This window comes from Neovison vison, chromosome 7 (genome assembly GCF_020171115.1).
Source record: "Neovison vison isolate M4711 chromosome 7, ASM_NN_V1, whole genome shotgun sequence".
NCBI classification, from domain to species: domain Eukaryota; kingdom Metazoa; phylum Chordata; class Mammalia; order Carnivora; family Mustelidae; genus Neogale; species Neogale vison.
The window spans coordinates 4,479,303-4,503,001 of record NC_058097.1 but is presented as its reverse complement, the minus strand read 5'-3'; the positions used below and the strand labels follow the sequence as shown (position 1 = coordinate 4,503,001).

The 23,699-nt window shown below is 56.0% G+C and overlaps 1 protein-coding gene across 1 annotated transcript; it reads left to right on the top strand.

The window, feature by feature from the left end:
• Nucleotides 1–3,603: 3,603 nt before the first annotated feature.
• Nucleotides 3,604–18,889, top strand: MLYCD (malonyl-CoA decarboxylase). Its single transcript, XM_044255649.1, has 5 exons — nt 3,604–4,146; nt 11,718–11,830; nt 12,759–12,915; nt 15,594–15,743; nt 17,768–18,889. Exons 1-5 carry the CDS (start codon nt 3,604–3,606, stop codon nt 18,299–18,301), a joined length of 1,497 nt encoding a protein of 498 aa, XP_044111584.1. The 3' UTR covers nt 18,302–18,889.
• Nucleotides 18,890–23,699: the final 4,810 nt, after the last annotated feature.

Sequence of the window (23,699 nt, the reverse complement as noted above, 5' to 3'; positions counted from 1 at the left end):
AGATTCCGTTCTTCTAGCCCCAGCTGCATTTCCTTGGGGGGGAGGGGGACCCGATATTATCCTGGTCTCTATGCTTATCTCTTGGTCCTGCTGATTGAGTGTCCCAAGTCTGATCCCACCTGTCATTAACCCATTCAGCAGATCAGATGTTTATTAGTAAAAATCGCTGGGCCAATCGGCCGTGTTGATAGATCTTGCAAAGGCACCATCCACAGGGCTGGTACCGAGACAGACATACTTCCAGCAGCAAGGTCAGAGGGTGCTTGTGTCCCCATAGCCTGTGAGCATGGGACCGGGTCTTATCAACTTTCTGATCATTACAGTCCAGTAAATGAAAGCTGGTTGCTCATTGGAGTTTCAGTTTGCCTTTTTAAAATTATGAGTGAAGTTGAGCACTTTTCATATTTTAAAGAACCGATTCAATTTCCTTTTCTAAGAACTCCCTTATATTCTCTCTCTCTCCACTTTTCTGTTGGGTTGACAGTCTTTCCACATTGCACTGTGGGTTTTTAGGTATTAGGAAGATTCACTGCGTGCAAATATTTTTCCAATGTAGTGTTTGTCTTTTGATCTTGGTTTTTTTTTTTTTTTAAGATTTTATTTATGGGGACGCCTGGGTGGCTCAGTTGGTTAAGCAGCTGCCTTCAGCTCAGGTCATGATCCCAGCATCCTGGGATCGAGTCCCACATCGGGCTCCTTGCTTGGCAGGGAGCCTGCTTCTCCCTCTGCCTTTGCCTGCCATTCTGTCTGCCTGTGCTCGCTCTCTCTCCCTCTCTCTCTAATAAATAAATAAAATCTTTTTTTAAAAAAAAGATTTTATTTATGTATTTGAGAGAGAGAGAGAGAACACGAGCCAAGCTGGGGGGAGAGGCAGAGGGAGAAGCAGACTTCCCACTGAGCAGGGAGCCCGATGTGCAGCTCGATCCCAGGACACTGGGATCATGACCTGAGCCAGAGGCAGAGACAGAGGCAGAGGCAGATGCTTAACCTGGGCAGAGCAACCCAGGCGCCCCTTGATTTTGTTTTAAACATAAAGAACTTTGGGGGGGGGGAATGTACTTAAATTTACCAATCTCTCTTTTATGGTTTGTGTCCTATTTTAAAAGCCTTTTCTTGCTCTGAAATTGCTCTGAAAGTCCTTAAGCCATCTGGAATTTATTTTGTACAGTCTGAAGTTAGGGTTATTGTGAGGATTAAATGAGATAATGTGTTTAAGGCTAAGAATAGCAGATTACATTTAGTAGGTGCTCAATAAAGTGCCATTAGTGTGTAGGGGTAGATAAAGGGCTTAACCGGTGCTTGCCTGCATCTCTCTCCTCAGAAGCATGTCCAGGACATCCAAGGGGGTTTAATGGGACATCAGTTACCACTGTGTGACTAAGGAAGAAAGTCTCTGGTACCCACAGATCATGAGATGCCCTGTATATCCCCAAACAAACAAGAAAGGCCCTTCCCAAGAGCCCACTGTCCACCCTTTGATGTCAGCAGGCTCCTTGACGCTGTCCTTCAGACTTTGTACCTAGGTGAGGCTTCTCTTTTTCAAAGAGCACAGCGAGATCTTGACTGGATTTTTTCTAGACTCCACTGAACTTGGCATCAGGCCCTGCAAACTCCCTCTAGTCTCCCAGTGGGAGATCTCCCTCCTATAAGGAGAGACTGCCATAGGTTGTACTTGGAGGCTACAGGCTGGGTGTAATTCCACCACCCTCGACACCAACAACCCACTGACTTCCCCACTGCCTTTCCTGCCCCATCTTGTGTTGCATCTCTTAGAGTTTTAAGAATGAGTTCCAAAAAAAAACACAAAGGAATGAGTTCTGAAATCTAAAAGTCTAGTCCTAGTCCACTGGGCCCCAGAGTAATAGAAATTAGGTGGAAAGAGACAAAAGATGTGGCTAGAAAGGAGAGCAGGGGCTGTTGGTGTGGGGTCTGCCTTGCTACACTGTAGCATTTGGTTTTTCAACCAGTGAATGACATGGCTAGAGGAATAATACAGAAAGTTCACTGAACAGCTGATGCCAGGAATGGATTGGAGGTCTGAGCCTGGAAGCAAAGAGGTTACTGTTGTGGCCCCAGTGAGAAGGGATGTGGTTTCGAGGCACCAAAGGGGAATGGGGGGCAGAGAGAAGGGAGGAATTCAGGAGCCCTTTTAAAGTAGAAGTCAAGGGTACCCGGATGGCTCAGTTGGTTATGCAGTTGCCTTTGGCTCAGGTCATCATTCCAGGGTCCTGGGATCAAGCCCTGCATCAAGCTCCCTACTCAGCCTGCTTCTCCCTCTCCTGCTCCCCCTGTTTGTGTTCTCTCTGTCAAATAAATAAAACCTTAAAAAAAAAAAAAGTAGAAATCACACTAAAACTTATGTGGGATGAAGGGCAGGACAGAAGTTATAAAAACTGTGCTTTTGAACTTGAAAGAATGAATAGGTCAGCTCCCCCCTGTCCTGCCTCCCCCTTCAAACCATAACTAGCTTCTGGTTTCAGCTTAAATGTCACCGGCTCATCCCTGCTCACTCTGGTCACAGTGCAAAGCCTACCCAACCCTGCTGGGTCCCGTCACTCCACGCTGCCTATTTCCTCCTTAGCACCCATCACAGTTTGATTATCCTCTCCATATATTAATCAGTTATCCTCTGCTTTGGACCGTAAACTCCTTGGGACACCATAGGTCTACCTAGTTCATTTTTTTTTTTAATCTCCAGGCCTCATACCAGACCTGGCACTTAAACAGGTGGTTAATGAACACTGTTAAATGAATTTAGGAAGGAGGGAGGGGGCACCTGGGTGTTTCGGTGGGCTGAGCATCCAACTTGGTGTCAGCTCAGGTCATGATCTCGGGTTTCTGAGATAGAAACCCTGCCTTCTGCTGCATGGTGGGAGTGGTGGGGGGCCTCTGCTTGAGATTCTCTCTCTCTCCTGCCCCTCCTCCTGGGCACGCGCGCTCTCTCTCAAATTTTTTTTTTTTTTTTTGATAAAGAAAAAAAAGAAAAAAGGAGGGACGGGTTGGGGACTAAAACGGTGGCAGGCCCCATTTGCGGCGTCCCTGAGGGGTTCTGCAGCAGGCAGCTGTTGACCTGGGTCCCGGGCTCCGCAGAGAGGAGGGCTGCTGCTCGGGGAGGCATCTTGTGTCATCAGACCCTGGCAACGATTTGAGAGCGCCTAGGCACGACATGAGACAAAGGCCAGCCCGCCAGGGAACTGCCACCGGGGACACTGGGAAGCACGTCGTCCTCAGACCCGAGGGACCGGTAATCCACCCAAGCGGCTCGGGTGCACCTGGCGGTAGCAGAGCTCAGCTCTAGGGCGGGGGAGGCGCGTACGCGGTGGGGGGGGGGGGGCAAGAGAACCGCGACTGAGCCGGTGACTTCGGGTGGCCAGGACACTGGACACACCCGCCCCGCCGCCCCGTCCGCCTCTCCCGGGTGCTGGGACCTTTGCGCTCATTTGGCCCCGCGCCGCGCACCGCCCCCCTCGCCGCCCCCGCCCTGCCCTCCGATTGGCCGCCGCTCCACCCGCCCCCCTCGGCCGCGACCAATGAAGCCGGCGCGCGCCGGAAGCCGGAAGCCCCCCGGCGCCGGCGTCCCCCAGGCAGCTGTCGCGCGGCGCCATGCGAGGCTTGGGGCCAGCCCTGACGGCGCGGCGCCTCTTCCCGCTGCGGCTCCCACCGCGGCCGCCGCGGCCGCTCGGACCCCGGCTGTCGAGCGGGTCGGCGGCGGAGGCGGGCGCCCTGGAGCGGGCCATGGACGAGCTGCTGCGGCGCGCCGTGCCCGCCACGCCGGCCTACGAGCTGCGCGAGAAGACGCCGGCGCCGGCCGAGGGCCAGTGCGCGGACTTCGTGAGCTTCTACGGCGGCCTGGCCGAGGCGGCCGAGCGCGCCGAGCTGCTGAGCCGCCTGGCGCGCGGCTTCGGCGTGGACCACGGCCAGGTGGCCGAGCAGAGCGCCGGCGTGCTCCAGCTGCGCGAGCAGCCGCGGGAGGCGGCCGTGCTGCTGCAGGCCGAGGACCGGCTGCGCTACGCGCTGGTGCCGCGCTACCGCGGCCTGTTCCACCACATCAGCAAGCTGGACGGCGGCGTGCGCTTCCTGGTGCGGCTGCGCGCCGACCTGCTCGAGGCGCAGGCCCTCAAGCTGGTGGAGGGGCCGCACGTCCGGGTAAGGCCCCGCCCGGGCCCCCGCCTTGCACCAGGTCCGCGAGCTCCTGGCGGCCCTCCCGGTACAGTCCCCACCTGTCCTCAAGCCCCAAACACTGCACCTGCCCCGGCCTGAAGCCGCGCACACTTTGCCAGCCCGCACCCCCAGTTACAGCCCCCTCCCCCCGGGGCCCTTCCTTCCCAGGCTTTCCGAATCCTCGCCTTGGCCCAGGGTTTCCAGTGTCCCGCTTCCTAGACACCCGGCACCGCCTACCTTTAACGCGACTGTCAGCGCCGCCACGGTTAAGAGTGCTCCACGAAGTCCCTTTCTTGCTGTTGTAGCTGAGTGCCGTCGTGGGGTGCACGTGAACGCGCGTGCCGCCGAGCATCACGTAGCCTCCCAAAACGCGGGTGGTGTCAGCAGAAGGTAGCCGCACACCCGCGGCGTGTCAGCCGTGGTCTGAGCAGCCCTGCGGGATGCTCAGGGACAGGTGTCTGGTCTCTGCGTAGTGACCCGCAGGGCAGGACGTTGCACTTAACTGAGTTCAGCCCCGAAATGTGAGGATTCCCGGTTGAGCACTCGAGTCACCGGGCACCGAGCAGAGGGAGCGCACCTGAGGTGCGGATAAACGCTGCCTGCAAAGTTCGCTGACCTTGGGCGTCGTCCCCTTCTGCTCTGGGTATTACATTTGAAGGGACCACTGGTCTGCCCTTTTCGTGAGCAGAAAGTGATGTAAAAGTTTCAGGAAGCTTCCAACATTCGGAACGTCTTGCGGCGCAGTTGGCTTTGAAAAATTGAGCAGTTGAACAGTTATGTCCAAATTCATTTAAGAACCCTAACACTGGCGTGGTAGTTTTCACGTTCTTGTCCTCACTCTTAGGTGGGTTAAGGAAACCTACTGAGGTCAGGAGACTGGACCAAGGAGTCAGAGCAAGTAGGTATGTCACCTACCCAGACCTCAGCCTGGGGTGCTTTACACCCTGTTTCATAACCACATCCTGAGGGGTGAGCTACGGTGCCTCTGAGAGACTTCATCTTTCTCAGCAATTTGGCCTCAGAAGCGCGAACACTGGGGATAGTTAAGAATGGGGTTAACCTCAGTGATAACCAGTGCTGTGATTGATTCTTGTGATGGCTGGTTAATCTGTAGTGCTAAATGTGCATCGAGGGCCACGATTTGAATTGATCCCATTTCTGACTCAAGCCCAGGCTGAATGGCTGAGACGTTATATTCTGCACACTCAATGTATTCCCATCTGCTTGGAGGAAGTCTCCAATCCAAGCACAGGTTTGTTTGTTCATTCATTTTTCTTGAGATAGGACCATGGAGGCCCTTCTGAAGCTTGGTTTTTACTACGTGGAAGACTGGAGAATTAGGTAGAATGTCACCTGTCCCAGAATGAAATCCACCCTTCTCTCCATCCTTCCGCACAACACGTGGCCACTGGGTGTCTGTCGTACACCAGGCGTGCTCTTGGTGTAAGTGTTCAGGTCACTTGGTCAGGAGTTTCCACTCTAGTCTAGTATGGGAAGAGTTAATAGCAGACATGGTGGCTGGCAGGTGCTTTTCACCCGCTGGCTCATCTCGTTCTCCGCAAGCCGTAAGGACCCGTTGTACAGATGGAGAAATTAAAGCTGGTCACGGTCAAGTGCATTGCCCAGCGTCCTGAGCCGGGATTCAAGCCCAGTCCTGACCAGAATTGTGTACTTTGTTGTGAACCGTTGATTCTCAGAGCTGTTGACTTTATTGATCTAAAAGGGATTTGGTTTTCTTAGACTTTCCCTTTTTCTGCTAAATCAAGGACAAGATAAAACAACCCAGTGAATTACTGGTTCTGTTTTACTTAGTTTTTTACCAAATGGGGAGTTTAATGTTCTCTAGTTGTGAGTGTAGTTACTTCTCCCAAGAGTGAGCATGCGAGCTTCCATCTTACTGGTAACGCCAGTGCTTACCTTTCTCTGGAACCAGTAGACATTGCTCCCTGTTGGAAAGTCATCAGTCCTGCCATGGCCAGAAGGGTCAACATGTGATTCCTTTCCTTTGGCATTCTTGGTGCACCCCAAACCGCCGCAGACGCTGCCGGCTCGACCATCCGTCACTCGCTCCTCTCCACAGACCCTCTCTCCAGCTGAGCCGGCCCTGATGGAAAGTTCCCGACCCCACCTCACTGCCTGATTCTTGTTGGGAAGCCCGCTAGCGTAGCAGCTGCTCAGCATTCAGCTTTTCCAGCACCAGTTCAAGGTGACCGCAGCCGGGTTTGAGCTTCAGGGCGTGCATTATCTTTGTGTGTATTATTACATTATTCGCTTGGATTTTACGCCTTAACATCAGAATGGAGCATTTGAAATGTATTATTCCACCAACTGCCCTCCCCCCGTCACCAACTCCAACTCGATGATCAACCCCTGGAAAACTGGGAGCCTTGTTTTAAACGTCTGGCATAGCAGAATGCTGAATGACACATGAGAGGAGCCCGGCCACAAGAGGGAGTCGCCACACTCACTCCTCCCATCTGTCCTGATGTCACACTGCGGCACTCCAAGTTCTGAGCCCGCAGGGAAGCCCAGAGGGCTTGGAAGATTTCTGCTCGGCCAGCAGAGGCCTCGTGGTAGATGTTTGGACAGCCCTTGGCAGATTTCAGTGTTTCGGCCCCAGTGATGACTAAGGTCCCGTCCAGTTCTAAAGGCTCTGGTTCTGTGACTCGTTACCGAACGTATCCAGCCCCTTGCTCTTGCCCACACAAGAAAACTCAGCTTATCATTCCGGCGGGAAGGAGTGTGGGAGCCGAAAGCTGTGACATTGAGATTAGATTGGGGGATGGGCAGGGCAAGGGACTCACTCTGGGGAGATCCTGAGCCAGGTCCTCAGCTGGCAGGGTGGTCCACACACGAAGGAAGATTGTGTATCAACAGGCAGAAATAGCAAGAAGGGTATTTCTTGAACAGAGGATGAATGGCAATAGCCTGACGTTTGCCTCTGCGTGTGGTCTAGACAAAGGCAAGAAGCCTTTTCTAGACCTGCAGTCACACCTCTTGGCGTTTCTCTACCTGGAGATCGTGTCCTTCTATCCAGTGCGTGTAACCATTAGAACTCCATCCATTGAATTTCTTCTCCTTTGCTCTACATAGTCACATAGCACTTTATAAATCCCTATCATTCAAGCCCTTCAGAGAATAGTTCGTTGTTTTTTTTAATCCATAGACACTGTCCCTGGGATCCAGTTCTGTAATCTGTCCCTGGGATCACATGATGTGCACAATGCACTTTGATTCCGTTTCTTCTGCGTCATTCTGGATTTTGCATCCAAGCTAAAGAGGCGACAGCTAGAACCTCTTGCTCAGAGGAATTCAGTGTTAGAAAGCACCGGAAGTTCGGCATATGAATCATTGGAGCAGGAGTCCCAAATGCCCAGGGACCCATGGTGCCCTGGGATGCTGGAAGAGCAGGGAGCTCTCTCTGCCTTTGCCTCCGATCTGAGCGTCCCTCCCTGTATGCCCACGGCACCGTGTCCTAGTTGTGCCATCTCCCGCACCTGCTCATCTCTAGACTTGCAGGGCGAAGCCACAGGGACACGCACGGGTTTGCATGAGGGCTGCTGTGGGTTCAGGCTGCAGTGGCATTTTTAGACTAATGGGCAAGTAGGAAGCTAAAAAGGAAGTTGATGGGGTGTCTCCCAGGGCGGCAGGTGAAGCAGGTCCTGTGTGGAGAGGGAAAGGGCTGACTCTCAGGACTGTCCTTGACCTCTGCGGCTGAGAGGCATGATTTTAGCCAAGTCCTTTAGCCCCCGGGCACATCGGCTGTGCACTGAGGTGAGAGATTCTAACAGTGGTTGGTGTGCTCAAGGTCAGCCTGGTTCCCTTCTAAGAAGTGCTCTGGGGGTTACTGTGCAGCTTGGCCCAAAATCAGGTTCACAGACAAGGGCACAGTTCGTGAGGGTCCCGGGTTGTGATTACTGGTAGTTAGGGTTGGCGCGTGCTGTGTGTGTGTGGTGTGGAGGCCTTCGGTTTTTCTTCTGAGGCCGACTGGGGTCAAGCAGTTACGTTGCTTAGAGACAAAAATTCCCTGTGAAGGTGACTCGAGTTCCCATTCTAGGAGGTCCGAGCTCTGTTCAGTGGCTTGTGGGTACCAGAAGGAAGTTGGCCTTTAGAAAATGGAAGGGCTTCTTTTTTTTTTTTTTTTTAAAGATTTTATTTATTCATTTGACAGACAGAGATCACAAGTAGACAGAGAGGCAGGCAGAGAGAGAGAGGGAAGCAGGCTCCCTGCTGAGCAGAGAGCCCGATGCGGGACTCGATCCCAGATCCCAGGACTCTGAGATCATGACCCGAGCCGAAGGCAGCGGCTTAACCACTGAGCCACCCAGGCGCCCTGGAAGGGCTTCTTGATGGCAATTTGAACATAGAAATTCCAGGGAGATGAGAGGTGTGCGAGTCTTGACAGAAGCACGGGGGCCAGCAGAGAAGGGGCTAAACTCACAGCAGACTGGCCGGTGTCCCCACTGTCTCGAGGTCCAGCCACACTGGACGCTTTGTCATATGACCTCTTTCGGTGACTTGTCCTGCTTTGCAGTAAACACAGTGGTCCTTGTTGGTTCTGTTAACTCTGTGCTCAGCTAGACCAAAAAGGACCTTATCTGCAGTCTGGCAGGGATGCCCCAGTCCCCTGGGGGACAGCAGCCGCCACCGATGGGAATCGTACCTAGAATGTCTGAGCTGTGCTGCCGCGACCCTGTCCAGTGCCTCCAGCTCCCTGTCCCAGCTCAGGGCTTCCGAGCAATGAAAACTAATTTGCTCCACATTCCAAACGTGGGGAGATGTTGATAGCCAACAACTTCAGGAGATGGGGTGGGAGACCGCTTTTTCTCTGCCAAAAGGGGAGTTTGATTGGCCTTCTGCACAGTGTCCTCCAAGATAACCCCAGTCAGCAGGTCCGGAAAGCTGAGCCCAGGCCTCCTGGCCTCCCCGGCAGTCGTGGGTGAGAGTCTGGGATTGATGACGGGATTGATGGCGGAACTGATGCGCGTAAAGCGAATCCAGAGGCCGTGTCTCCTCCTGTCGCCTGCGGTCTGGCCCAGACAGCTATGCGGCGTGAGCACTGAGCTTGGGGACTTGTGCCCTTTCACCTAGATTTCCAGATCTCATGTGGCAGAGTCACATTTCACAGCGGTCAGTAGCCCAAAATAGAACCAAGAGACCTTGGAGGGGGAGCTCTCATGGCCAAGCCATTTCTTTCCGCGTTAATCCCGAATTGATCCTGAAACTAGGTACTCCCGCACGCTCCTGTCGTGAGTGTGGTAGAGGCCCCGGCACCCTCCACGTGGAGGTTGGCTCGTCCAGTCCTGACCCTCCAGTGCACAGGTTCCTAACCCAGGGTCCTCCAGCCCCTTGGGACGAGCCAGAGGTGAGTTTCAGAGGATTCCATGAATCCCAGGAAATGGTGTGCGGAAATTGACTCACGTGTTTGCGTTTTTCTGGGGAACGGGTCCCTTGTTTTTAGCGTGTACTCAGGAGTGCGTGAGGAACCCAGGAAGACTGAGAGCTGGTGTGGTCCGAGGCAGTGTTTTATCAGCAGTGGTTCTGTGCTGCCTGGTCGACGGCCTCTCCTCTTCCACCTGCCACTGCCTCCTCGCCATTCTCCAGTCTTTCTTGTCTCTTTCATTTGACATCAGTCTGCTACCCGCCTTCCACTGAACCGCCAACCCCCTGAATTCTTTGAGCACCAGAAGTTCAAACCACCTCTGCCCTCACTGCGAGGTTACAGCTGAGTGAAGACCAGGTTATGGAAGTGAGAATAAAAAAATTACAAAGGGCATCTGGTCCAGCCCGTAAATCCTTCAAACAGCTCCACCAAATCCTTAATCAACTGTGCACTTGGTCCCCACCTATGGTGATGTTCTCTCTCTCCCAAGACGGCATCTGTAGTCACCCTAGCTATTCAGGGCTTCTCCTTTGTGTTAAATTCAGTCCAAGTCTGACTTGGTCCATGCTTTCCCGCGTTGGTCCGCGGTTTACCTCCCTCCTCACCCCCATAGGGTCACACAGAACAAATTTGGGGCTGGCTCTGTGCCCCAGGCCTGAAATATCTACAGATGGCCCTCACTTCGTTCTGAAGCCTTTCGTGACCCACCAGCCCTGTACTCACTTGCAGCTTGTCCTCAAGTGACAGTGTTGTGAGTCCTCTCACCTTTTACCAGGGAATAAAATGTGAAGTAGTCCTATAACATTTTTACAACTTTTGCAATTAGAGCTCTTTTTCAGTTCTGTACCAGATGTTCTGAGATGCTTATTATTATTCAGTCATAATATTCAGTGTATCTGTTAATACATAGTTCATCCATGAGTAACAGAGACCCAAAATAATAGTGATTTGACTAAGAGAGAAGTTTGTTGTGTCAGAGTCTAGAGGTAGACACCCAGGGATGATTCTGTTCTGTGATTCCGTCAGTTGACCCAGACTTTGGTTTGGTTCTGCCTTAAAAGCCTTCATCCCCAGAGTTGCCTCATGGCCCAAGATGGCTGCTCCAGTTCTAGCCATCACATCACTGCCCAGCCTGCGGGGGAGCAACAAAGAAAAGATGGGCAGAAGGTATACTCTGGCCATTCTTTAAGGTTCCCATAAACTGCTCCAGGACACTTGTATTAACATCTGGCCAGAAGTCAGTCATGTGACCACCCCTAGCTACAGTGTGATCTTAAATCTGGACAGCCATGCTCTTACCTAAAGCATAGGCTTCTGTGCGTTTGGAAGAAAGGGAGGCAGCTGTTGAGGAGCAAGCTGTGTCTGCAGCCCCGGGCGTCCTCTAGCTCTGGCTGTCAGGTGGCCTACTGCTGTGCATGTTTAGCGTGTCACGGGCGGCTACCAGGTCTGCCCCTGTGTCCTCTCCTTTCCCTACGCATCTGGTACCATTCTTGCTCGAAAGGTGAAGTTGACTCCCATCACTTCTGGACATGGGTCGGCCACAAATAAGTGAAGAGAGATTAGAATAATTTAATCAAATATAAGCGTGCTGATCGCCGGACACACTATTAGGTCCCACTAGAGTAGGAAAAACCGCTCCCACCACAGTCCTGACCCGCTGTCATGTGAAATCTACATCCTGACTTCAGAGATGTTCAGATCTGAAATGGTGAGTTGACAGCTGGGGCCCCGGACCCCGCACATGCTTCTCTCGGGAAACGAGGGGTGATGTCTCGGCCCATCCCATAGTGCTCCCGAGAGTGTAGGACGCGAGCCCCGTGCCGCCTGGGTTAGCCGCGCCCTGCATGGCAGCCCGTGTGTCACTCTGTCAACCTCAGGGTTTCGGTCGTGTTCACGGCAGTGAACGCACCCGAACATACCATTTGATTAGGGCAGCTTAGCTCGCCTTGAATGCTCGCTCGAAGGCCTCTTCCGACTGGGGTCAGAGTGGCCAAGTAGAGAGCTGGGTACCACGCACGCCTGGTCAGGACTGTCCGCAGGGAAGCTGTTCGGAGAGGCACCCTGCAGGTGGCTTTTGTGTCCCGCTCTGGCCATCATCCCAGCCGGCGACAAGGCGGAGGCGCACATGCTGTTTGGGGCCCGGCAGCCAATGCTCTCGTGTTCTCCCTTCCAGGAGATGAACGGCGTGCTGAAGGGTATGCTGTCGGAGTGGTTCTCCTCCGGCTTCCTGAACCTAGAACGGGTCACCTGGCACTCGCCCTGTGAGGTGCTGCAGAAAATCAGCGAGTAAGTATCAAGGTTTTCACTCTTCCGAAATGTTAGCTGAGGGCCAGTCTTCGTCTGCACGTGCATTTGGGGCCAAGCATGGGCTTCATAAATAGTGTCCCATCCTAGCTGGTGATATCATGATCACAGCTGGCCACCGGCTGTTGTGCCCGCAGGCCCCCACGCGGGGTGCCCTTGACATCCTCGGGTTTCCCATGGGCCCCAGCGTCAGAGCCGCAGCACTTGCCCGGGACCGAGTGTGTGCGTTAGGGTCTTGCCTGGTTGGGCAAACTTCTCCCTTGGGCAGATCTCTGAGTGGGCTGTACGGTGCAGGATGGCCGTGTGCCCGGGACCTGGGGAAGCCCAGGCCGGCGTGTCACTACGGTCCTCAGGCAGGAGAAGCTCTTCGCACCTCAAGGTCTAGACGCTTCGTGCCACCTTAAGGAAGCTAAGGCTTGCGGAAGCTTGCACTTTGCACCGCGACCAGTTCCAAGGGCTGTCATTTCACTTGCCAAAAACAAGGTAGTGGTTGGAGCAGGTCGCTCGGGAAATGGAACCAGGTCATGATCTCAGGGTCACAAGATCGAGCCCCGAGCTGGGCTCCGCGCTCAGGGAGGAGTCTGCTTCGGATTCTTTCTCTCTTTCTCTCTCTCAAAGAAACAATCTTTTTGGAAAATAAATAAAATTGCTGCACAACTGTTTCCCGAGGGCCCCACGAACTAGTCTGAACACCAGGTATTAAGAATTCGGGGACCCTTTTGTGTGTAAAATTCATCGGAGTTCCTCTCAGTCAGCACTGTTTCGTATTAAAACGATTTTCTTTGAATTCTCCTGAAGTTCTGTTTGAAGGATTTATTTGGCTCTGCTGAGTAGAGGGAACCGGAGTCAGCCGTGCTTCTCTGACTTCTAAATCGTCCAGCAGCCTTGCTGCTTTCTAACCTCTCCTCAGGTCCGAGGCCGTGCATCCTGTGAAAAACTGGATGGACATGAAGCGACGCGTCGGCCCGTATAGGCGATGTTACTTCTTTTCTCACTGCGCGACCCCGGAGGAGCCCCTGGTCGTGCTCCACGTGGCCTTGACCGGCGAGATCTCCAGCAACATCCAGGTACCGGCCCGGTCGCGGCAGAACCCCGGGGACGTCCCACAGGGCCCCGTCCGTTTTTCTAAAACCTGCTCCCGTCCCCACCATGAAGTGTGTTGCTTGAGGCATTCGCGTTTAGAACTGGCGAGAGAAGAATCGTCCAGATCTAGCCACGGGGCGGAGGCACGTCCTGCATAGACAGTCCCCCAGCGAGGCCGGCGCTCCTCTGCGGGAACTGACTTTGAGCGGACCCGGGGCCGAGGAAGGGGGGCACTCGCTTCCGCGCGTGATGCTCGCTCAGGGCCTGTGGGCAGGTGTGCAAGACTGTGACTACAAACATGAAAACCAGACTGTGTGCCGCGTGCCTGCGGCGGGCCCAGCGCTCTGCCCGGGGAGCCGAGGGGACAGGCCCGCGTCCCCTGCCTGCTAGGAGATTGCTGAGAAAGTCCCGATGTTTCCTGCAGATACGGGGCGGGGGTAGGGGTGGGGCTGCTGCAGAAGAACCAGAGCGGGGCCGGGGGACGAGGGCAGACCCCGAGGAAGGGAAAGGAAGGTGACAGGAGCCGAGACGCCTGGGTCCGTTCGGGCTTTGGGTCTGGAATGGCGGTTAGGGAGCAGGAAAGACAGGACAGGCCCCGGGACAGGCTCAGGGGCTGCGTTTCCTGGTGTCAGAAGGCCGAGAAGTCAAGGGGAGCAAAGGGGCGGGAGTTCTTGAGCACTAGGGGGAAGTTGCCTGAGGGGTTCCGACGTCTGAGGGGGCTGGGCCCGCTCGCAGTCCCGAGGGCAGGGTGGCGCTGTCTATGAAAACAGAACGGGCGTTCTTTCCCACGATTCCACGATTCCCACTCAGAGGGGTTTACCCCTGGGAGATGCTCAGACCTAAGAGCGCAGCCAGTGGCCCATCCGGGCAGCGTGTACAGTTTCGAGAGGCTGGACCTGAGGGCCCAGCCACCCGCCGGAGAGGACGCAGGAGAGAGACGAGGACGTGTACATCGGGTTCGCCCTCCCACCCGGGATCCTCGTGCGTGTATCTAAATGTGGATTCCCTGCTTGGGTTTTGACGCAGAAAGCCGGCCTTGACTTTTGAGTCGGATCCAGGCCCCGGGCTGGCACGTGTGGCGCACTCTTACGTACGTGTGTGTTGGTGGAGCGTCTGCTCGTGCCGGTCGGCCCCGGAAGCCTGTCCCTGCGTCGCCGCTCAGCGCCCTGCGCGTGAGGCGTCACTCCTGCTAATAGTGTCCTTCGGTGGGTGTGAGAAGACCGAGGCTGCCGCGAACTTCAGTGATGTGCCCCGATCGCAGAGCCAGTAGGGATGAGAAGGGATTCCAGCCCAGCCCACGCCCCCGGCCTCAGGGCAGTGCCTTCCCTGCTGGAAACTGGGGGATATGGGAGCGCGATGGGGGAGGGGGTCCTGCACAGGGAGGGTGTGCGTGTGTGTATTTAAGTACGTATTTTGAGCCGATGGAAGGCGTTCTCCCCAGGGTTAACAGCAGGACTTGGCATTAGGTTTTGGAGAAACTCGTGATTTCTTCCTTATGCAATTACTTCTTGCCTCTTGGGACATCGTGCACATCTCGTTTGTCTAACCAAAGAGAGAGCCGTCTGTACTTTAAACACTTTAAAAAAAGGTTTGTTGGAACTTTTTGAATAAGAAACACAAGATCACCTACAGAATTCTGGAAAGACCGGGGCCCTGGGGGTGTCCCTCCCTCTGTGTCACCAGCCGCCCCAGGTTCCTGTGGCAGCAGTCCTTAATTTTTCAGGAGTCTCAGGAAAGACCCTTTGAGCATCCAAAGGGGATGAAAGCTGGAGGTCATTTTTCCCCCCAGGGAACATGCACAAGCGCACCTTCCGTACTGAGTTTCAGAAAGCTTGGGAACTCCCAGGCCTCATCAGGGCTCAGGGCGGAACCCCGCTACCACAGGAGTCTGATGCAGCTGGTGGAAGTCAGAGTAGCTTAAATAGGTTCTGCAGCAGCAAGCTGTGTGCCTGCATTGACGCGAACTCAGGGTAGCCCCCTGGTCTTGCCCGTGGTCAGGCAACCTTCAAACAGCGAGGTTCAGAGCACCCTGCCTTCAGAACTCGGAGCTCATCGATCAGCCCTTGCCTGCAGAGTCTTTTCGGGGTGTGTGTGTGTGTGTGTGTGTGTGTGTGTTTTCCCGGAGGAAAAACAAGGATGTAGCACAAAATCAAAAAGGTACACAGAAAAGCACATTTCCTAAAAGGAAAACTGTACAGGGCCATGTATGGCGTACTGAGGAATCTAGAAACCTAGAGCTTGGAGAGCAGGAATGAAAATAAGTCGCAACCAGCAGGCCTGCACGGGGCAGCCCGGGGACGGGGAGGTGAGGCAGGGTGGGTTTGGTCTGGGTGTCGCAGGCGGGCCGGGAGGAGAGTTGTCACTGGCTCCCACAGCACAGAGGCCTGGGAGAGAAAAGACAAAGCAGACACACTTTGTTTTTTGCGAAGTTCCATGCGATCAACATGGCGCAGGTGCGGCAAACAGCCCGGGGAGCTGCGCAGCTGCCACCTCCAGAGAGATCTCTGATCAGAGCAGGCCTTTGGTCTCCAGAGTCATGTCCGGGAACAGGGGCGAGGGTCTCCAGGCTCTCACCCTCCCCAGCTTCTCCCCACGCCCCCCCAGGAGGTCGGGCAGGCATGGGAAGCGAGGGGCCCAGGCCCACCATCGCCGTGTCTTCCAGGCCATAGTGAAGGAGTGCCCCCCGTCGGAGACGGAGGAGAGGAGTGAGATCTCCGCGGCCATCTTCTACTCCATCAGCCTGACGCAGCCCGGCCTGCAGGGGGTCGAGCTGGGCACGGTCCTCGTCAAGCGAGTCCTCAAGGAGCTGCAGGTGGGTGTGGCACAGGGCCTCTGGGACGAGGGACGAAAGAGGACCTGGCCTGGGGGGGGAGAGGAAGAACCAGATGGCCCTTGGCCTGTCCCAGGTGCCCCAAGAGACTCGGGAGAAGGAGGCAGTGCCGAGAAAGGGGCATCTGGAAACTGGCTTCTCAGCTGTTTCCAAGGACACCAGCCTCTCCGGGGAACCTTCCGTCTGGCAGCTGGGGCCTTTGCTGGCTTGCATGTGCTGTCCTGGCTCCGTAACCACCAGCCCCTTCACTCTCCTGTCCCAGTTTGGACAGTACACTTTGTGGCCCTGCCTGACCGGCCCCCACACCCTCTGGGCTCTGGCCCTGACACCCCCTCAGCGTGGGCTTTCTCATCGGCCATGAGGGAGTGTCAAGGTTAGACCGGGCAGCTCGAAGGTAAACACTCTGGCTTTTTTTTTTTTTTAATAACTTCCCTCTGTTGCCCTGGGAAAAACACTTCACCATCCTACAAGTGAAATGTTCACGTTCACTCCAGGTCTAGCTTTCCGAAACGATCTCATAAGGGGCTTGAGTGAACTGCACTGAGCAGAATGTAATTATTAGGTAAAATAATTAGATTGCTAATAATTGGCTCTGCTTTGGGTGGTTCCACAAGGCACCGACAGCAGAAGCTCTTCCGTGGAGAATGACAGAGTGGAATTAAAACACTGACGTGCTTTCTATTAAATTCATAATCAATCTTAAATCTCAGAACTCAGGATTCAGCAGGATATCAGCTTCATTAGAATCACTCTCTTGCCACCTTTTCCCCAGAGGCGATGGGAGCCATTTCTAATTAATAGAAGTTTCTTCTTCTTTCCTTGTTTTTTGCTGACGGTGTTGATGACTGGAGCAGGGAGAGGGAGCAGGGGGCATGTCAGAGTGAGAAAGGCCTTCAGAAGGAGGGCAGAATCCGGGCTTCTGGGTAACTCACCCCCCGACTCTGCTTCCGGATGGGTCAGAGTTGGCCCCTCAGCCCAGTAGCCATCCTCGGGAGGAGAAAGCGGGGATCCCTGGTCCCACACTTGGCTGTGAGCCTGACAGTCACCAGGGAGAACCCCGAGAAAAGGCCCTCTCGCTGTCCTGCACGGGGGTGTGCGTCGCGGTTTATGAAGGCCGACTCTGGAGAGCCGCCCGAAGTGCCCAGTGAAAAGACCATGGTTAGGAAAATCATGGTATAGTCTCGTCTTTTTATATTATTCTGTTGTTAAAGTCACGTTTTTGAATTTTGAATGAGAAACGAGAAAAGGCTCATGATTCCTGAGCGCATAAGCAGGGGCGCGAGCTACCCGTCCCCCTCGGGGAAGACCAGAGGAGTTCCGCTTTAGCAGACCTGCAGAGCGGCGCTCTCAGAGGCCTGGAGCGTGATAGGTCTGTTGGTCTTTCATTCAGAAAATGCTAGAGTTTTACGGGACGGTCCTTGAGATTCATAGGACCATCACCATGTCGTCTGATAAACCGAACTGTCTGAGATGGGCGTCAGCCGCGGCCTCCGCTCTAGCCCGCCCTCGCACGCGCTGTGCAGTCGTGGGACAAGTTACTCGCTCACGACACAGCCATTGGGTCCTTGCGTGCCAAGTGCCAAACCAGGCTCTGTGGCCGCTGAGAAGTCCTTGGGAAGGGCGCGGTGTGCCACACAGACAGGAGCTGTGGGCAGAAGACTGCGCATCAAGCCCCGTGGCACCGCAGCCCCCGCTTCTCATTTCGGGCCCAGCCCGACTTGCCACTGTGACACACGGTGCAGACAGAGAAGCCACCACACAGGCCCCCCTCGGGGACTCAGGATGCCTCCGGGGCCTAGTGTGTGTCAGATTCATAATAAATGTGCCTTGAAAGGAGAGAATGAACGCACATCAGATACCGTGGTGTGAACTAGACAGCGGCATGCAGGGCTTAAGGAGGTGTAAGTGGTAAATGGAGGGGTGTTTCCGTTTCAGTGACCAGCCTGCTGAACTGTGTGTGTGTGTGTTTTCTCCACCTTCCTTTCCCAACCAACCGTGCCTCACAGAAAGAGTTTCCTCACCTTGGGACATTTTCAAGTCTGTCTCCTATACCTGGATTCACCAAGTGGCTTCTGGGACTCCTGAACTCACAGGCGAAGGAACACGGGAGGAATGAACTCTTTACGGATTCGGAGTGTCAAGAAATCTCTGAGATCACAGGTGGTCCCATTAACGAGACCCTCAAGGCCTTTCTCAGCAGCAGTGAGTGGGTCAAGTCGGAGAAGCTGGTCCAGGCGCTCCAGGCCCCCTTGATGCGGCTCTGCGCCTGGTACTTGTATGGAGAGAAGCACCGGGGCTTCGCCCTGAACCCCGTGGCAAACTTCCACCTGCAGAATGGGGCCGTGATGTGGCGCATCAACTGGATGGCCGATGAGAGCCTCAAGGGCATCGCCAGCTCCTGCGGCCTGATGGCCAACTACCGGTACTACCCGGGGGAGACGGCCGCCAACAGCACCAGCTACCTCTGCTCCAAGAACATCAAAGCTTCCGAGCAGGTCCTCAGCCTCGTGGCCCAGTTTCAGAAGAACAGCAAACTATAAGCCTGTCCCGAAGCAGACGTCCCTGCCCCTGAGGAGGATGATTTTTGGGATAGGTTAGGGAGGCTTATGCGTCAAAAGGAGCTTTTTTTTTTTTAAGTCGAACAGGGTTAGAGCGTGTTTTCTCTGACCCACAGCAAGGTCGGAAGAGGAGGCTGTGGCCTGACTTCCACTGTGGGAGCGCAGGGGCTGTGCCTGACGCCAGAGGGTGGGGGGCTGGACGGGGACGGGGTCGGGATGCTGTTCCCGCACCTTCCAACCCCCCCGCCCCATCCAGGGGAGCGGTCAGGGTCCCTGCCGGAGGCAGTGCTATGGTGCCTCCATCTTCAGAAAGCTCTAGAACCTCTGCTGGGTGTCGTCCCTGGGTGGACCAGCCAGCCTCACCAGGCCCTGGGCAGGTGGCCCAGGTGAGAGCACTTTACTCCAAGCTTAGAACGTAGTCAGCCGAGGTTGTCTTAGCCGTTTCTCTCCACTCACCACAGGGACAGAGGGCTCTGTGTACTACATGGCACCCGTGTTTTGGAGCCCCCGGGCGTAGGGAAATGTTCATGACCGCCCAGAGTTGACTAAATTAAATCTTTGAGCATCACACAAGGCGGTGTCCCTTGGGGCTTGAATTGGACGGTGGGCGTTACGATTGCAGAGACGCAGGTTCCTGATGAACCTAACGGGCCTGCACGAGCTTGTCGGGCGAAGCGTGAACCGCTGGGGGTGGCGCAGTGGCGGTGGCCTCGGGGCGACGAGGCTCGTGGTCCGCGATGCGCTGTGATGTACCAGGTCTGCCGAGAACGGCGAGGCAGGCAGAGGCCTCGCCTGTGGCTGTAGGAGGCCCCCTGGGGTGTCTGTGGCCTGGTCTCGCTGTTGTCACTCCCACAGACGGGTCCCCTGGCCTTCCGCATTCTGTCCTCCAGACCGAACCCCTGCTCCTTCTGCGTCCCCTGTTGCATGGGGCTTGTTGCCTGGCGACCAGTGTTGGGGTGGTGGCCCCCCCGGAAATGTCTCTGGCTCTGAATCCCGGTGAAGTGGTCCGCAGCTGCTCGGCAGGGCTCTGGGCTCCTGGTGACCACGCTCATGGCTTGGAGCTCCACGGGGGCCCCGGGGAGGCGCTGCCGTCAAGGGGCCGAGAAAGAGGTCACGCCTGAGCTGCTTAGTGGCAGGCGTGCCGAGACCGCCACCCTGGACACACACACCCCCCCGCCGTGCACGAGCACACACAGGCACACACGCTTCCCGCGCCATCTCAAACCAGAGACACAGGAGCGGGCAGATAGTCAGACAAGCCTGTGCGCCCGTCAGCCAGCTCCTACCACGCTCAGCGAGCTTGCTTTCCTGCCCGGCCTCACCTCGCGGCTTCTCACGGTGGGTTAGCAGGTGCCCTGTAAGGTGGCACGGCCAGCCCGGGATGCGGATGGGGCGCGTGTGGTCTGAAAGCTGCGTCCCACCCCCTGAAACTCATACCTTGGAGCCCTGTCCCCCCAAGGTGATGACATTAGGACGTGAGGACTTAGGGGGTAATTAGGGCATGAGAGTGGGGTCCTCGTGAGCGGGCTGAGTGCCCTCAACAAGCGGCCCCACAGAGCCCACGGCCCCTTCCACCCTGGGAGGCTACAAACCACCTGTGCCCCGAGGAGCGCCCTCAGCCTCCCGCGCTGGCGCCCTGAGCTTGGATTTCCAGCCTGCAGAGCTGCAAACAAATTTCTGTTGTTTATAGGTCACCCGTCGGTGGTGTTCTGTCACAGTAGCCGGAGAGGGAGGGTAACTGTCTCCTCGGGTCAGTGCAGGTCGCCGGAGGGAGGGAGCTGGGCTGACTCACGCTGCACTGAGCGACACTCCCCTCACACCACTTAGGTTACACGAAAGGCTGTTGTCCCTGCACTTGCCACATTGTCCCTGCACTTGCCACACTTACGTGCGGCTCCCGGCAGGGCAGGGCAGCTGACACGGCCTGGCTCCCCGCTTCCTCTGAGTGATGGTCACATGCCCAGGTGTACACCCAGCATCCTTTACAGAAGGACCATGGCAAGAGCGGGTCTGGGAGGCGGCAGCGGGTTACTGGATCCTGGCATCGTTGAGTTGACAGCCCACCAGAGGGCACCCACTGTCCGGGGGACATCACTGCAAGGGGGACACCGTGGCTGCAGGTATAGGTGCTGTCTCCCAGACCTGGCTCCATCCCACGTGCTCTCAGGGGCCCCAGGGAACCACTTGGACCACAGTGTCTCCTCTGTAAAGTGCCCACAGTGGAGCAGCTCACAGTAGGTGCTCGGTAGATTGTCATCCTTCATTTCCGTAGGGTGCCAAGTTCAGGGCTAAAGACTGAAGGCTGTGCTCCATGCCCCTGTCCCCCGACCCACCCTTCAGACCCCATCTCAGGAGAGGGTCTGCTCCGGTCCCCCTCCAACCGCTGGTCCAAACTCCCCTCCCGTGGCCTCCGCACTTTGGGGTTCGTGATTCAGACACACCCCACATCTCAATCCTGTCTACAAGGGTTTCCCCACTCCCTCAGGCCTGGGCTCTGCTGGAAATGGGATTAAGATTCCCGCGTGCTAATGGACTCGGGACAGACCTGCTCTGCCTCGCTCACAGGCCTCTCTCTGTTCTGAAAGGCAGCACAGGGCCCAACAGTTGGAGCCACCTACCGTCACTTTGCCTCAGTCTCCCCGTCTGTAAATGGGGTATCAACAGCACACGGGCATGTCGGGGCTGCTGAGAAGCCCAAAGGAATGGCCCCCATCATGTTCACCTGCATAGAGTAGGTTCTCCATCCTCTCCTCCCCGTGTTCAGCTTCTGGCTTCTGTTCACAGTTTCTAAAGGTAACTAAGTGAGGTAGTTTGTTCCCAGGGCAGAAAGGGCAGGAACTTGCCCTCTGCGTTGCACAGGCCGGGAATCATGAAACCTGCCTGCTCGCTCTCCGCCCCACCCCTGATCCACCACCCCTCCCTCTCCCTCCAGTCTCTCCTGTTCTCCCCGCCTCCCCTCCCTCGGGCCTTCTCACCTTCACTGCCTCCGGACTGGGAACCACTAAGGGCTGCACAGCCCTGACCCCAGGGGACCCTAACGCTCCGACCAGAGAGACTAGTTTCTCCGTACTCTGTGGCTTAAAAGGTGGGGAGAGGAGAAATTGTCTAGCATTTTTGCAAAGATCAGCTTTTCCTGGGTTTTGTTTGAAATTAATCATAAGGTATATTTAAAATTTAAATGGAGTGAACATCTCTCTGGTTTTTAATTGGATTCTAAAGCGCTCATTGGAATAGGAAGTCCTTTTTGATCTATTCTTAGAACAGACAGCTGCCCGCTGATTTCTGCATTCTTTGCAACTTAGCAAAATTGATAGAGGGGACCCTGTGGCGCTTTCTTGCTTTTGTACTTTGTGTTTTTCCAAGTGGCGTTTGCATTTCTCACCTAGCCAATTTCCTGTCCTGCAGAGGAGGAGGGAGAAAGAGCATCGATCTCTGCGGGGGCTGGTGTTCTCCTTACCTCCCAACCGGAGGGTGTTTCTGATTTACAGACAAGGAAACTGAGCTCCGGGAAGGATTGTGCAGCTGGCCAGAGAGGAGCTGAGCCGGCCAGGGCCGGAGACTCTGCTACCCCCTCCTCCCCCTGTACTGACAGCCCAAGCAGAGGCTCAGGGAGGAGGCGCCCAGCCGCCTGGCAGGGACAAAGTCAGAAGGGCAGCCAGGCAGGCAAGGCAACGAAAGACAGAGCACGTAGGGACACAGAGGCTCTACCAAGGGGGCCTGGTCCTGAGCAGGAGTCTCCCGAGGCGGAAAGCGAGCGTCTTGTTAGCCATCTATCCCAGCTTCTAACCAATGGGCCAGGCCTGATGCTGCCCCACGGCCAGCTGCTCTAGCCCCGGGGATCCCGGGGGCCTGGGCGAATCGGAAGCAGAGCCCTGGGCTGGGTTTGTCCACACCGTTGCCGAACAAACTCGCAAGAGAGGCCACTAACTCGAGACATTTATCTCGGGCGCCAGCAGCAGCTGGTGGACTCAGGCCTCCACCCGTAAGACGGGCACCCAGGGTTTTGTAGAGGTTTGGGGAGGTGAGGCACGTGCAGAACAGGCAGGGGGCCCGAGGTCATGGGTGGGGGCGGTGTGTGTTCAGCATGATCCGGGCGGAAAGGGGGCACGTGGGGTTTGGTCTTCTAGCATTCTGTTGATAATCAGGGCTCTCTTGGCCTGGCGATTGGAATGGTCTAGTCATGTAAAACCTCTCCGTGCCTCAAGAAAGTGCTGTAAGAAATCAGAACAGTGGGGTTTTGGTTAAAGCATGAGTTAAGCAGTTGTATCTATTTCTGGCTTTAACTGTTGGGGTCTACAGTTGAACTAGAGGGCTTGGTGACATTTCCTAAAATCTGAGCAGGCGGTGTCTGTGCGTCAGGGCTGGATGCCCAGCACCAGCCAGTTCTGGACAAACCGGGAGCGCGGGCTCCGAAACTCCCGGCGGAGACAGGGCAGCCCTGCGCACGGCAGAGCCCGTGTGGACCAGCCAGACGTGGAGGAGCCCCGCCCGCAGCGCTGGGCCCCCTCCCAGCTCTGGCTCTGACTGGTCCTGGAGGCCCGTCTCTGATGGCTTCTTCGCCACCACCTCCCTGGGTTACTGATCACCCCACACTGCACCGTGGCCAGGGCAGGACAATGACGGCCAGCTTGGAGTCGGGACACGGGCCCTCTGGCGGGTTCGGCTGGAGGCCGGTTCGCTCCCTGGTGCAACCTGGCCACCCCTCGTCATGGCAGTGAGCCACCAGAGGAGCTCCGAGAGGAGGAGCCGGGGACAAGCTTAGTACGCGCCCGTGACAGAGGCAGGAGCCCAGTCGTCCGTCTTTTTACAGTGCCTGACGTGGCACGGCTTGGTACAGACCGGCCATCTGTCAGAGACGCACACCGACCTCATAGCCTACAGGGGATTCAGCCCTTCCTGGTCACTCTGGTGGGGAGGAAGGTGACTGGACGACTGCCTTCAGGAGCCTCACACGCTGCGGTGTGGAAGGAGGGTCAGACCGTTCCGAGAGGGTGCAGCTGGCTCTGGCCCGCGTCCTGCATGCCCCCCGGGGTCCTGAGTCCAGCAGGTGCCCTGTGGGCAGTGGTCCAGACTGGCCTGGGCTGCACGTCCCACTCGGCTCCCAGGGCCTCCTCAGTCCCGGCACCTGCAGAGGGATGCCTGGCCTTGATCATCACTGTGCCGCACTCCTGGCCCAGAGCGTCACATCTCCATACAGGCAGGGTCTTTCTGGCTGGACTGGGCCCTCGGCCCTGGCTATCCCCACAGAGTCCTGCCCCAAGGCGCTGTGTGACACTGGGGCACAGCCCTCCTTCCCACTGGAACCCATGAGAGCCCACTTCCTCCAAATCCAGTTCCTGCCCAGGGACCATAATCCCAGCCGCCCTTGCTGAGTGCCCCT